Consider the following 15,000-nt stretch of genomic DNA (forward strand, 5'->3'; position numbering starts at 1 on the left):
GGATGGTTCAAAAGCAGAGGAGCCATTTCACGGCCACCATCAAGCATGTGCATGTGCGTGTGTGTGTGTGCAAGCATGTGTGACAATTAAAGACTGTTTCTGTTTCTGTTTCTCTCCCTGGCTCTCTCTCTCTCCCTGGCTCTCTCTCTCTCTCTCTCTCTCTCTCTGATTTCCTCTGCTCTCCTCCAGTGATGCCCACAGAAAATCCGCTGGGGGTGTTGTGAGTCCAGTAAAGATCTCAGGGTGGCACCAAAATGGCTTTAGTTGCTGATTTCATTGAAATTGCCTAAAACCTCGTGTACAACACAGTGTGTGTGTGTGTGTGGACAAGTACAGCCTGGCCCTCTATATCAGTATATACAGTACAGATCGCCCTCTAATGGTACAGACAGGGTACTGCAGGGGGGAGAGCTAGAGGGAGATATAGAGTGTGTGTGTGTGTGTGTGTGTGTGTGTGTGTGTGTGTGTTTGTTATGCGTGCGTGCCCTGTGTGTATTTGTGTGTGTGAAGTGTTAAGTCTACTTCTCAACAACAGCGGCTGAGATGATGCCAAGAGGTTATCAGCCTCACTCTCTCTCTCTCTCTCACGTATCTTCATATGTATTCATACATGTTTATTATTTTTGTAATTAAAGTATTTGATGTTGATGAACGGGAAAATACTTGAAGATCTCCGAGTTGAAAAGATCTCCGAGTTGAAATGTTTTGTTGCCAAACAAAATGTTATTGTGGGATGTACCAATGACTGTTACAGCCCATAATTCACCATCACAGTTTCACCATGATGAGGGTTTAATCTGAACCCACTGTCTACACTCGCCCTCGTCCGTTGATGTTATTATTAATAACAGTAATCAAATAATTAAATACTGAATGAAAAAATAACACATTTTCAAAGAAGAACAACAATTTACACCGTGCGGCCCCGGAGTGAAGAGCGTGAAGGAGATTTACTTTTTTATAAATCCTGCACTGCAGCAAAATTTTTTGGAGAGAAATGTGAAACGTGAACTTCAGTGTTTTGAAGTTCAGTGTGACCCCCCCCCCCCACACACACACACACATACACACACTTTAGCATCGCCACGGCAACAAAGTGGGCCCCTCGCCATGGCAGCGGACTGATGGAGTGACTGCGGGGATGATGACGAGGTCACGGCGAGTGCGAGCGGAGGGAGGGAGGAAGGATGAAGGGAGCAGGAAAGCATGTGTGAGTGTGTGTGTGTGTGTGTGTGTGTGTGTGTGTGTGTGTGTGTGTGTGTGTGCGTGCGTGCGTGCGTGCGTGCGTGCGTGCGTGTCCCCACACAGATGTGTTAGAATATAAGAACATATGTATTTGGATTTTTCTGTGTGTGTGTTTGTCTCTGCAAACACACGTTGGCCTAAGTGTATGTTAACACACAGCTGTGTTAGAATATAAGAACATGTGTATTTGGATTTTTTTGTGTGTGTGTGTGTGTGTTTGTCTCTGCAAACACACGTTGGCCTAAGTGTATGTTTCGTCGTGTGTGTGTGTGTGCGTGCTTGCGTGTGCGTGCGCGCGTGTCTACACACAGTTGTGTTAGAATATAAGAACATGTGTATTTGGATTTTTCTGTGTGTGTGTGTTTGTCTCTGCAAACACACGTTGGCCTAAGTGTATGTTTCGTCGTGTGTGTGTGTGTGCGTGCTTGCGTGTGCGTGCGCGCGTGTCTACACACAGTTGTGTTAGAATATAAGAACATGTGTATTTGGATTTTTCTGTGTGTGTGTGTGTGTGTGTGTGTGTGTTTGTCTCTGCAAACACACGTTGGCCTAAGTGTATGTTTCGTCGTGTGTGTGTGTGTGTGTGTGCGTGTGTGTGTGCGTGCGTGCGTGTCTACACACAGATGTGTTGGAATATAAGAACATATGTATTTGGAGTTTTCTGTGTGTGTGTGTGTGTTTGTCTCTGCAAGCACATGTCGGCCTATGTGTATGTTTCGCAATATGTGCGTGTGTGTGTGTGTGTGTGTGTGTGCGTGCGTGCACGTGCGTGTGCTTGTGCGTGTAAAAGTCTGGCTGCCCACTCAGCGTTAGCTCCATCCAGCCATTTCCAATTAGAGGGTTAGCCAAACTAAGCTAACCCTCATTTCCGTCCATACAGCGCTGCATGACAACACATCTTCACAGCGCCCGGCCCGTGATCGATGAGGCCGCTCCGCCGCCCCGCGCTCGCAGCTGCGGGGAATTACTCTCGCCGTGCGCGGGGCGCAGGTACCGGCAGAGGTCCGGCGGAACCGCTCCGAAAAAAACAAAAAAACAAAAAAAAAAAACCACCTCGCGGGCCGACCCACGCGTAAGCGGATCCGCGTGGAGGCGCGCTCCGATTGGCTCCTTCCGACCCCACCCGAAAACACACGGTCCACGAGAAGCGGGCGAGGGCCCCCGGACGCCGCGGGGAGCCGTGAAGTTTTTCAGTGCGCGTCGGAAGGCGCGGGTTGGACGCGGTCACGGCGAGCACCGTTTTCACCGCCTTCAGGAGGTTTCCCAGCAACATTTAATTCCGGGCCCCCGTTGACGAAACACAAAAGTCTGATTTCCCGGCCATAAAATAAAATGGGGAAAAAAAAAAAAATCCATAATTCGGGAATGTGAGACGTCATTATCCTCCGAGTGGTGCCCGCATTTAAACGGCGTGACCGTGGGAACCGTGATCTGACGATACGAGGAGATTCTTTAATACGACCACACACACCCCGTCCGGACCGCACGGGCCCTGACGTCTGACACCGAGGCCGCTTTTTCGGGCGGTGCCGAGGGGAGCCCCCCCCCCCCCCCCCACCGGCGGAGACGGCCGCGCCTCGAGTGTCTCCGCCGCGTTCCCTGCTCCTGCGGCGGGAGGCCCCACAGGCCCCGAGCGTAAGAGAGGCGAAGCCGCACATAGGGTCCCTGATCGACGGCCCCCATCTTTATTTCAATAAAGCACGTCCCTCGTCTCAGAAAACGGTGTGTGTGTGCGCGCGCGTGTGTGCGTGTGCGAGAGAGAGAGAGAGAGAGAGAGAGAGAGAGAGAGAGAGAGAGAGAGAGAGAGAGAGAGAGAGAGACTGATGGAGGTAGAGACAGAGATGTACTTTCTCTTGTCTATTAATTCTCTGTCGGCGCTGCTGTGATGAATAGAATCCGTGTGATCGTCCAATCAAAAGGAAGATCAGCCGCCAAGTGAAATTGTCCTGATATAATTGGTTTCACTGCACGGTCCGCCAGTCCAAGTGTCTCGCTCTCTCCCTCTTCCCCTCTCTCTCTCTCTCTCTCTCTCTCTCTCTCTCTCTCCCTCTTTCAGTCTTCCTCGCCCTCTCACCGTGCTCTAACCCCCCCCCCCTCCCTCTTTCTCTCCTTATTTATGCTTTTATTACATATAGAAGTTACTTTTTAGTGCTACTCATCTATTGGAGACATTTACCTTTATTTATACGCGGGCACACACACGCGCACACACACACACACACACACACACACACACACACACACACACACGCACGCACACGCGAGCGTTGGCCTCTATCGTGGAAAAAACTTACACGCTGCACCGCCCCCTGCTGGACCACTGTGGTCACAGCAGGAACCCTCCATACACAGCGGTCGCGCCGCCTACAGGCCGACACGCGCGCCAGGAAAACGACACGGGGGGGGGGGGGGGGGGGGGGTCACCGTTGAGGAAGAACGGAACGACGTGGGGTCGCAGACACGCAGAGAACAAGCGAATAAGTAATCAGGAAAAATGGACGGACAGGCCGACGGACAGGCGGAGCTGACGCAGGTCAAGACCAGAAGAGGAGAGATTCTCTTTGTTGTCGTTCAGTTTGCGGTTTCATCATCTGAAAACTGCTCAGACATGCACGAACACACACGCACACACGCACGCACGCACACACACACACACACACACCTGTACACACACAAAGATGCTGTTTACTTAACTGCCTCTTGAAAAGAAAAGCCAATGCGTTCACACCCAATTTCTCTTTATCCCTTTTTTCTCTTTCCGCCTGCCCTTCTTTCTCTCTACGTCAATCATTCTCTCTCTCTCTCTCTCTCTTACATCCTCCCTCCCTCCCTCCCTCTCTCCCACTCTCTTTACCTCCCCCTCTCGCTCTCTCTCGCTCTCTCTCTCCATCTCTCATCAGTGTGATAACGAGCCTCTCAGAGCTCGTTAACCCCACACACACACTGCAGCTCAACCCCTAACCACAGCGCGCGGTGTGTGTTTTTCCTTCTTCTGTCTGTCTCTCCCTCTTTTTCTCTCGCTCCCTCCCCTCGCTCCCTCCCTACTTCCCTCTCTCATCACCTGTTTAGGAGCCCGGCTCACAGTAAGCCTGAGTACTCTCCGAATGCTTTGTAAAGTATGACCTTTCATTAACAGACCTCGGCTGTGCCAACTTGTGTGTGCGTGTGTGTGCGTGTGGGTGTGCGAGTGTGCATTTGTACGTGCACATGCATGTGTGTGGCTCGTGTGAGTTCTCTCCCCCTCTTTCTCTCTCCCCCCTCTCTCCCTCCCCCACTAACTTTCTTCCTCCCTTCCGTTCTCGCTGTCGTCGCCTGATTTTCAAAGTAGTTAGTGTGTGAAGGCCCCTCCTGTGTGTGTGTGTGTGTGTGTGTGTGTGTGTGTGTGTGTGTGTGTGTGTCATTTAGAGAGAGAGAGAGGGGAGTCATTGGCTCCACACCTGCTGCGGTCTTTCTGGATCCGAGTGTCGACTCAGATTCTCACTTTGTTTTTTTGTTGTTTTTTCTCGTCGGTCTGGGTGGGGCGCGGCGGCTCCGGGGACCCCGCCTCAGAATCTCACCTCGGAGTCGGGTCGCCCTCCCTCGTTCCAGAAACCCTTCCGGGCAAAAAGACGAGATATCCCCGTCCCCACGGGTGTGTGTGCCTAGCCCCTGTGACGGACTGCTGTCCCATTCAGGGTCTCTCTCTCTCTCTCTCTCTCTCTCTCTCTCTGTCTCACACCTTCTCGTGCCCGACCAGGAACGAAGCGAGGGAAGGCTCGGGGTGTGCAAAGGCCTTCAGCGCTGGCAGACTAGGTCGCGTCGTCGCGGGGACCGGAGGGTCGGCCCGCAACAGCGCCAGAGAGCCCCAGCCGGCGCGCCGCGAGGACGCCCATGGCTCCGCGTGAACCTTCCTCTGGGGCCCTGAAGGGCCGCGCTCGGCCGTTTCAGAGGAGCAACCGACGCAGGCGCGCGGAGGCGGACGAGGTCCAGCAACGTTCCCTCGTGCCTTCAGAGTGTCGTGACATGGTCGCCTGGGAATGGGGATGTGGTGCGTCGGCACCGGGCTGACAAACTGCCTCCCCGGCGACGGGTTTTTCCACGGGCGAACTGAACCGCGCCGCCCCCAGTGGCTGGAAGTGGAAGTGTCTCCACCTCCCAACCTGTCTTGCTCTCTCTCTGACTCTCCATCTCTCTCTCTCTCTCTGCTAACCCTAACCCTAACCCTAACCCAAACCCTAACCCTAACCCTAACCCTAACCCTAACCCTAACCCTAACCCCTAACCCCTAACCCTAACCCTAACCCTAACCCTAACCCTAACCCTAACCCTAACCCAGGGTACAGGGTTAGTGTATGGACTGTATGGACGTCTTTCCGGGCATTTTTTTGCACATTTGTTTTGTGTGCACCTCGCTCGAGTCTCATTGTATTGAAATGCCCGCAGCGTGAGGCGCGCCAAGGTCAAAGGTTAAAAGCCTTCTTCAAAAATGTCTCCGAGAGGTAATCACAAGACAATACCCCGGGTGTGTCTGTGAACGGAATCCTTCTTTTGGAACCGAAATGGTTAATTTTACCATGGCTACAATCAGATCATGCATCACCCGCGCACACGCACGCACACACGGCTATCAAAGTCTAGCACGCTGCACTGCCCCCAACTGTTCAAACAGAGGTAATACACGTTACCAGAGCAAAGGCCATTAAATTGACCTCAAAGCTGATTGGCCAGTTTGCTGCCAGCCGATGATGAATTACGACATGAGGGACAAGGGTTTGTGTGTGTGTGTGTGTGCGTGCGTGTGTGTGTGTGTGTGTGTGTGGTGAAGATAGAATTAGAAAGAGGTGGAAGTCTCTTCTGTGTGTGCGCCTCGCTGATGTTTAATCTTGAATAAAACATGTTTATCTTGTGAACTGTTTTCTTTATCTCACTGAGTACACGTTAGAGATCATATAAAAACAGACACACACACACACGCACACACACACACACACACACACACACACACACACACACACACACACACACACACACACACACACACACACACACACACACACACACACACACACTCACACACACACACACACACAAACACAGCTACAAATGCGTACCATGCAGTGTCTCTGGATCTGGATCTTGATGTTGCACAGTGGTACCGTGTGGTCCAAGCAGCCATCTGAACCTTCTCCCGCTCAGAGATTTGAGTGATTCCAGTTTAGTGTGTCGACAGACGTCTTAAAACGGAGTAAATGCAGATTAAGATGTTTCTGTCTGTGTCTCCGTGCTGCCTGAGTCAGCGGGTGGTGAAGCTGGGTGCAGCCGGTGACTCACCGCGCTGGAATTGGGTGGGGTGGCGTAAACCCCTCAACCTGGAAGGAGTGTGTGCCTGTGTGTGTGTGTGTGTGTGTGTGTGTGTGTGTGTGTCTGTGTGTGTGTGTGTGTGTGTGTGTGTGTGTGTGTGTGTGTGTGTGAGGTGTTTTGAAGTGACCTGTCTTCCTCTCTAAGTCTCTCTCTCTCTCTCTCTCTCTCGGTTCTCTCTTTCCCCCCTGTTTCTCTCTTCATATATCCCTCATGTGTCTCTCCTTCTCACTGCGTACCCATCTTCAAATGTATTCTTCCCCTGACATCTGTCTGCCCATCTCTCTCTCTCTCTCTCTCTCTGCCTGTCTGTATGTCTCTCTCTGTCTGTCTGTTTCTCTCTCTCTCCCTGACATATGTTTGCCCATTTCTCTCAAGATTCAAGATTTTTATTTGTCACATACATATACATACTTCCATACATATATGCAGTGAAATGTGAAATGTTTCTCTCTCTGTCTGTCTGTTTCTCTGTCTCTCTCTCTCTCTCTCTCTCGCTCTCTCTCTCTCCGTCTTTCTCTCTCGCTCTGTCTCTCTCTCTCTCTCAATGCCACAGAGCGCAGGTCTTCTTCCAACCCATAACACAGATGTCTTATCAGCCCTATTGTATCTCCATGGTAACACCATCCAAGGCTCTCTGGCAGCCATCTTGCATCCAGTGGCCACACCAAGATTGTGCTCCAAAGCAGTAATCACAACAATAACTGTCATAATAATAATAATAATAATAATATGAAAAATGAAATAATAATAAAAATTGTGCTGCAAATCGGACATAAAATGATTCATACACTATATTTTCCACTATAAAGGGTTTTTCGTTTGTTTTTTTTAAGAGGGGGAAAAGGCAAAAATGGTTTGAAATGGTTCGGTCTGTTTTGTTCCTGACTCATCCCCTGTGGTATATATTATATGCAGTTAATACAGCACACAGAATATACTGTATATACTGCAGTGAGAAGAGGGATCAGAGGGATCATGCCCTGCTAACTTCCCCTGTGATCCTTTATTTGATGCCACGCACACAACAAATATCAACACGTCTAATTTGATGAATTAGTTCAACAGGGCCCACAGCTCATTAATCCACCTGAGTGCTACAGCTCAGGGTGTCACCGGGTATTTATTCCTCCGGGTATTTATTCCTTCAAGGAAGTATTTACCCTTCTTACGTGCACCCTAACACACACACACGCACGGACGAACGCACGCACGGACGCACGCACACACACGCACACACACAAACACACACACTCTCTCTGTTCTATGTGCTTTGGCAGACCAAACATGTCAACATTTCCTTGCAGTCAGAAATTCATATTTTTCTTCTCAAACGACATGGAACCTTTTTTTTTCTTTCGGACCGTTTCACTTTTCCAGAGTGCGAAGTCCATTTATCCTCTCCATCCTCCGTCTGCTCCCCTCTTTCTCTCCCTCGCTCTCCGTCTTGATACAAACTCATTGGTGTAATGAAGCAGGGAGGAGGGTGCAGCTTTAAATGAAGTTGTGCTTGTTTTCACAGTACAGGGCGTCCCGAAGGGGCCGTGCTGCAGTCGTCTAATAATGATTACGGATTTGTCAGAAGTGCGGCTGTAAACACGGTTTCGGGCTGGCAGCGTTTATTATTTTTAACGAGCTGAACGCTGTCAAACACATACACACACACACACACACACACACACACACACACAAGCACTCACAGTGTTACTTCCAGTGCTGACAAGCTGCTGTTGTGTTAGGAGTAAAAAGGGGCGTTTGTTGAGGTGTTCGGGGCCTTTGCCAAATACTGCCCCACTGCCTCCGTCTGAGCCGTGCTGAGGGTGAGATGGAAGTGTTGAAAATACACCCAACTACTACACGTCGCTCACACACAGTCCGCCTGTGTGTGCTTCGAGATCTCACCCGGACCACAGGCCGTTTTTTTTTTGACTAATCGTTGACTGCCGATCTCATCAGATGTCATCACCTACTTACGCCGCGACCCGGGGTGACGAGAGGGAGAGCCGAGATGACAAACACACGCCATCACTAATAACGCAATATTTCTCCCGTGAGCTGTCTCACAAAAATGTATGTCACAAACAATCAATTGAATATGATTTTTTTTTGAGTTTTCCTCTCTTTTTTTTTTGTTTTTTTTACTTTGGCTTTCTGATGTAATTCCTCCAAATCCTGTATGCGGTGCGAAACTGTGAGTTGGGCTCCCCCTGCGGCCGTCAATGGCACTGCACCAGCCGAGGAGAAGGGTTTAGTCTTACCCCGCACACAGGCTGCTTATTAAAATATTTTGTTCAAATGAAATAAGGATTTGATTGCGCATTTGAACCACGTGTTGTGATGTTTCAGTCTATTGTCTTGCGGGGGGCACTACAATATGTGTGTTCTAGACCTTTAATGTAATATTATTTCAATTTTGTGGAGGCACCCCAGAGGATATAATGGTAATAGTAGTATTACTGCTATTATTATTATTATAAATATTATAAATATTATAAATATTATAATTTATAATAATAATAATACTAATAATAATAATAATAATAATAATAATAATAATAATAATAATAATAATAATAATTATTATTATTATTATTATTATTATTATTATATCAACCCTGCTCCAAGACCCATTGGTGACCCTGCGGGGACCTCGCCTGTGACCTCCCCATGACCCCGCCGTGACCCCTCTTCCACCTCAGAGAGGAAGCGAGGGGGGAGGGAGTGGATTGCGTCCTTTGATTCATTTCTTCGTCGGCCTCTGTGGGTGTGACGGAACTGGACAGATTAGAGCTGTTCGAGTTTGAATAGAACTCAGCTCATCAATATCTTCAAACTCTGTTCAACTCAATCTGTTCAATTAGCAGCACCGCCCGCCCCACCCGCCCCCCATTACTCAATCATCGTATTTGCGCAAAATAAATCCTATCGACGTTTGACCTCGCGTCACGTTTTCATCCTTTACTTTCGCTACTACTTTTCCTGCCAGGGCCTCGGGAATATTCGCTGATACGGTAAACTTGGTGTTCTGACCAAACTGCGGAGTTATTATAACTAAAATGTGTTGTGATTTACGGGTAAAGCCAGAAAGTCAATTACGTCAAATGTGTTTTGTGTGAGAGCAATATTAAAGCGAGGGTAAAAGGCAAAGCATAATGTACTTTTTCTTGCTTTCAAACTATGAGTAATAGTAAGTATATATTTACTGACGATTCATTGGTCGGTTTCCATGGTGAACATCTGACCATAATCAAAACACACTAGAGTAACGTCAACACGATACCGCTGTAAATATAAACGCTTTCCAGTGTAATATTCCATTTAAATAGACGTTATTTAAACTTTGGAGCAGCCGTGTTACCAAACATTGGCCACAAAAAATGTAATAATAGCAGCAACGTGGAAGAGGAGATAACAGAACAGGACGTTTCACCAAAACAACCACGGTGCTCTGCGGCAACGGGTTGGGTTCGGGAGAGGAGGAGAGGAAGATAATATGGCAAAAAAAGACATGAGTTTAGTAGCCCCCCACCCTCCAGCCCGGTCCCTCTCCCTCTCTCGCCCTCTCTCTCTCTCTCTCTCCCTCTAGGGGAGGAGAAGAAGGGAGAGCGGGGAGATCAGGCGCCGAGGAAAGAGGAGAGGATGACAAGGGTTAATAAGTAAAAAGGAAATGATGATGGGACAGGTCTTCCCAGCTCTCGTGCTGACATCGCAGTAACCCCGCCGGGACCCCTCTGTGACCTCCGAAATGTAACCCCCCCCCCCCCCGCCCTGCCCCGCCCCCCTTCATCAAAGCGTCTTCACCCTCTTGTCTTCCAGGTCGGGACACGCCCAGTCTGACCTGTGGACCAATGAGGTCATCGGATTCTCAGCTTGGGGGACGGGGCTTCCAACAGCATCTAAAACAAGCTCTGATATTAATATCTTTGTTGTCTGTGTGTGTGTGTGTGTGTGTGTGTGTGTGTGTGTGTGTGCGTGTGCACGTGCGTGTTCATTGATCTGATGTGGTATCCTCTGAGGGCACTGCCTCCTCGTCTCTTTGATCACTTCCTGATTAGTCATGTGACACGCCCTCGCCTCAGGGGGCTGAACCAAAAGGTGGCCCATGTGTCCAAAACACACACACATGCACGCGCGCACACACACACACACACACACACACACACACACACACACGTACGTGTGTGTGTGTGTGTGTGTGTGTGTGTGTGTGTGTGTGTGTGTGCGCGCACTAGATTGAATTAAGGAGTCGTGAGGAAGGGTGGCCTTTAATTGAATCAGGTGTGTTGCCGTGAGTTATTGAACCAATCAAATAACACAATAGTTATTGACGAAAAACCTCGATATCAATTTCCCGGCGATGCTTTGGGGGAAACTCTCGGTGCGTTCATAATATATTTACCAGCAGGAGAAACACGTATGAGTGATGTCAGTATAACGGCAGAGCTGGTCGAGGCCCATGATTAGAATGGTTGATAAAGTCCAGAAAATTGCTTTTCTTCACCGTTACGCAGCCTCAGAGACGAGGGTTAGCTCTGAACGAGAGCAACGAGAAAACAAACCAAAATCCCAGACAATATCTATCCTTATATCACAATATGGATATCATTATTATTATTGTTATTATTATTATTATTGTTGTTGTTGTTGTTATTATTATTATTATTATTATTATTATTATTATTATTATTATTATTATTATTATTGTTATTATCATCCATCTACTGTATCAACCAGCCCTGCAGCGTGAGGAGAGGTGGAGCTGAAGGACAGGGACTTTGGGGTTTGGAATCAAAGGATAAAAGAGTACAGTCCCAGTAAGCCAGTAACCCGGAACACTGTCCTGGAACGCTGTCCATCACCTGGAACACTGTCCTGGAACACTGTCCCTCACCTGGAACACTGTCCTGGAAAACTGTCCCTCACCTGGAACACTGTCCTGGAACACTATCCCTGACCTGGAACACTGTCCTGGAACACTGTCCCTCACCCTCTAACAGTGTCCGGGAACAATGTCAGCCAGCTGGAACACTGTGCCGGAACACTGTCCCTCACCTGGAACACTATCCTGGAACACTGTCCCTCACCTGTGTTGGAACCCCGTCCGTCACCTGGAACACTGTCTTGGAACACTGTTCTGGAATACTGTGCGTCACCTGGAACACGCTGCCCTGGGAGTGTGTCCAGGAAAACTGCCCGGCAACACCAGACGCTGCTCTCTCACCACGTGCAGCGAGTCGAGGATGTTTAATTCCTCTGTCTTCTACACACAGGAACAGCAGGTCCTGGTGTATCCTGGTGTGTCATGGTGTGTCCTTGTGTGTCGTGGTGTATCCTGGTGTGTCCCGGTGTGTCCTTGTGTGTCCTTGTGTGTCCTTGTGTGTCCTTGTGTGTCGTGATGTGTCCTTGTGTGTCCTGGTGTGTCCTGGTGCATTGCGGTGTATCCTGGTGTGTCCTGGTGTGTCCTGGTGTGTCCTGGTGAGTCGCAGTGTGTCCTGGTGTGTCACGGTGTGTCCTGGTGTGTCCTGGTGTGTCCTGGTGTGTCCTGGTGAGTCGCAGTGTGTCCTGGTGAGTTGCAGTGTGTCCTGGTGTGTTCTGGTGTGTTGCGGTGTGTCGTGCTGTGTCGCACTGTGTCCTGGTGTGTCCTGGTGTGTCCTGGTGTGTCCTGGTGTGTCACGGTGTGTCCTGGTGTGTCCTGGTGTGTCGTGCTGTGTGTGTGTACGGCTTCGGCGGCACCGTCTTGGTGTTTCTGAACGCGCTCAGGCTGTTTCAGCGACATGAAGACAAGTTCCCGGCTGTGTCGGTGTGTTAACACCGTTTTCATTTCAGCCATTTTTATGCAGGTGGGCACGCGTTAGGGCCTGTCAACGGTAAAGGGGATTAAGTGTCACCATTACATCAACGTGGAGGTGTGCGTGCGTGTGTGTGTGTGTGTGTGTGCGTATTCACACGCAGCTCCACATCCTGGCCCGGCGCCTCTCCCATCGCCACGTCTACGCAACAACGAGCCGACCAATGAAATCGATGTGTGTATTATTTATTTCTTTTCCGTTGAGTCTTTTTCACCTCCAGCTTACGTCATGCGTACAGGGTGTGTGTGTGTGTGTGTGTGTGTCCGTGTGTGTGTGTGCGTGTGTGTGTGTGTGTGTGTGCGTGCGCGTGCATGCGTGTGCGCGCTTGTAATATATATAAACGTATAACCACGCCCCCCCGCATCACCCCCTGCTGCCCTGTGAACGCCCTCCATCCTGTCTCAACACTGCCACCTGGCGTCCATTTCACCTCACTCGAGCCTCCTCTCCCTCCCTCTCTCTCCCCCCCCTCTCTCCCTCCCTCTCTCCCCCCCCCCTCTCTCTCTCTCTCTCCTTCCCTCCATCCGTCATACGGCACCTCCGTCCTTTTTGTTCTCTTCTTTCAGGCAGAAAGTAAATAAGGTGTGTAGGAGAGTGCGAGAGAGAGAGAGAGAGAGAGAGAGAGAGAGAGAGAGTGAGAGCGGGGGCTGGAGGGTGGGGTGCTACCAAGCTCCCAATCACTTTACCAGTTACTTTCCTCTCCTGTCCTCTCCTCTCCTCCGCTGCTCTTTTCATTTCTTATTCTCCTCTCCTCTCTTCACCTTTATCTTCAAGTCTCTTTTTCATTTCCTTCCTCTGCCCACCCCCCAGCCCCCTACCCCCAACCCCCCCCCAACGCAGGTCATAGAAAGGCCAGAGTTTGTCGGGAGTTCAGCCAATGACCTATCACTTCATATTTTAACCAAAAAGACGAATGAACGCTTGTGTGTGTGTATGTGTGTGTGTGTGTATGTGTGTGTGTGTGTGTGTGTGTCTGGGTGTGTGTCTGGGTGCTAGTTTGTGTTTATGGCCGTGAATGTGTGTGTGTTCATGACACCCTTGTTGTCCTCTTGATGATGTTGTTAGCAGTTCAAGTTCAGTTCACAAGTGTGTGTGTGTGTGTGTGTGTGTGTGTGTGTGTGTGTGTGTGTGTGTGTGTGTGTGTGTGTGTGTGTCTGTGTGTGTGTGTGTGTGTATGAGTCTGTGAAGTCATTGTAGCCAAGAAGATCAAGCAGTCCTATATCTGTGCTTTCCCAGGGACCACAAACACACACACACACACACACACACACACACACACACACACACACACACACACACACACACACACACACACACACATTCCATATAATAACCAGGGGTGAATTATTTGTTCACACACTCTGCGTTCTGACGTTCTGTTGTGGCGATGTTTCCGGCATCGCCATGGGAACATACCGCACTGCGACACTGTGCTGCATTCTGCGGTGTGGAGATATGAATAATTTTACACCAAACAGAGAGAGAGAGATGGCCGAGAAATTGTAACAGGAAAGAAAGAGGAAAATTATAACGAAATACGAGTTTCGTGTAAAAACATAATTCTTCTTGTGTTGAGTCGTGCGTTGTTGGTTGAAAGAGGAGAAAAAAGGTGAGATAAAGAGAAAAAGGTAAAATGGTTCAAAGAGTGTCACAGAAAATCTGCATTGGAAACTATTATTATGCATATAGTATGTTAACTACTAAGAAAAATTAGGAAATAAGAAGGTAACTAATATATATATCATAGGGAATACTGGAGAGAATTCTGAATAAATATCCCAATTTTAAATGTCCTTAAAAAAGCTCAATTCTAATATAGCTGATATTTTGCAACTTGCTTTAAATAATAATTAACATAAATAACATTAGATGTCTTTTTAGAATTCTGAACCAAAATCGTCTCAGAAAAAGGGTTTGGAAATTAGAACAAATAAATGCGCTCCTAACACATTATATTGGTTGAAACATCTGAACAATTACAATTATACATTTATGATAATAATACATATTGTAACATATTATTGATTGAGTCATTAATTATAATCAATAATAGTATTATGATTACTACGACTGCTCAGATCATGTAATGATATAAAAATACTATATCAAGATAATACAATTACGTGTATAATAATAATAACAATAATAATAACAATAATAATAATAATAATAATAATAATAATAATAATAATAATAATAATAATAATAATAACAATAATAATAATAATAGTAATAGTAATAATAATAATAATAATAATAGTCATCATCATAATCATAATAATCATAATCATAACTACCTCAATATGTAAGGATTAGAAAAATACACCAGATCAGATGCATTTTGAAATACATTTTTCTAACTTCAACAGATCTGCCAACAAACAATTATGGAAAGCACAAATAAATACGACAAAAAATACATCTCACCTACAAAATATTCACTCAAAACTCCACAGACTCCTGCATGTCATATTTTGAAAACAAACCGTCAAAGGTTTCTGCAACCTCCTCCTCCTCCTCCTCCTCCTCCTCCTCCTAATCTTTCTCCGTCTCTCTCTCCACCGCTTTT

The 15,000-nt window shown here is 47.9% G+C and overlaps 1 protein-coding gene across 1 annotated transcript in view; it reads right to left on the reverse strand.

The window, feature by feature from the left end:
• Nucleotides 1-4,957: 4,957 nt before the first annotated feature.
• The window catches only part of LOC307237390 (NACHT, LRR and PYD domains-containing protein 3-like), a gene marked incomplete at both ends in the record, with an annotated part of 102,537 nt that continues 92,494 nt past the window's right edge, over nt 4,958-15,000 (reverse strand). The window contains 3 exons of the mRNA XM_080010103.1: nt 4,958-5,230; nt 11,474-11,572; nt 11,667-11,750. Coding sequence (XP_079866229.1) covers nt 4,958-5,230; nt 11,474-11,572; nt 11,667-11,750 — 456 coding nt within the window. The remainder of the gene's footprint in view (nt 5,231-11,473; nt 11,573-11,666; nt 11,751-15,000) is intronic.

The sequence above is a fragment of the Zeus faber genome (assembly GCF_960531495.2).
Source record: "Zeus faber genome assembly, chromosome: 11".
NCBI lineage: Eukaryota > Metazoa > Chordata > Actinopteri > Zeiformes > Zeidae > Zeus > Zeus faber.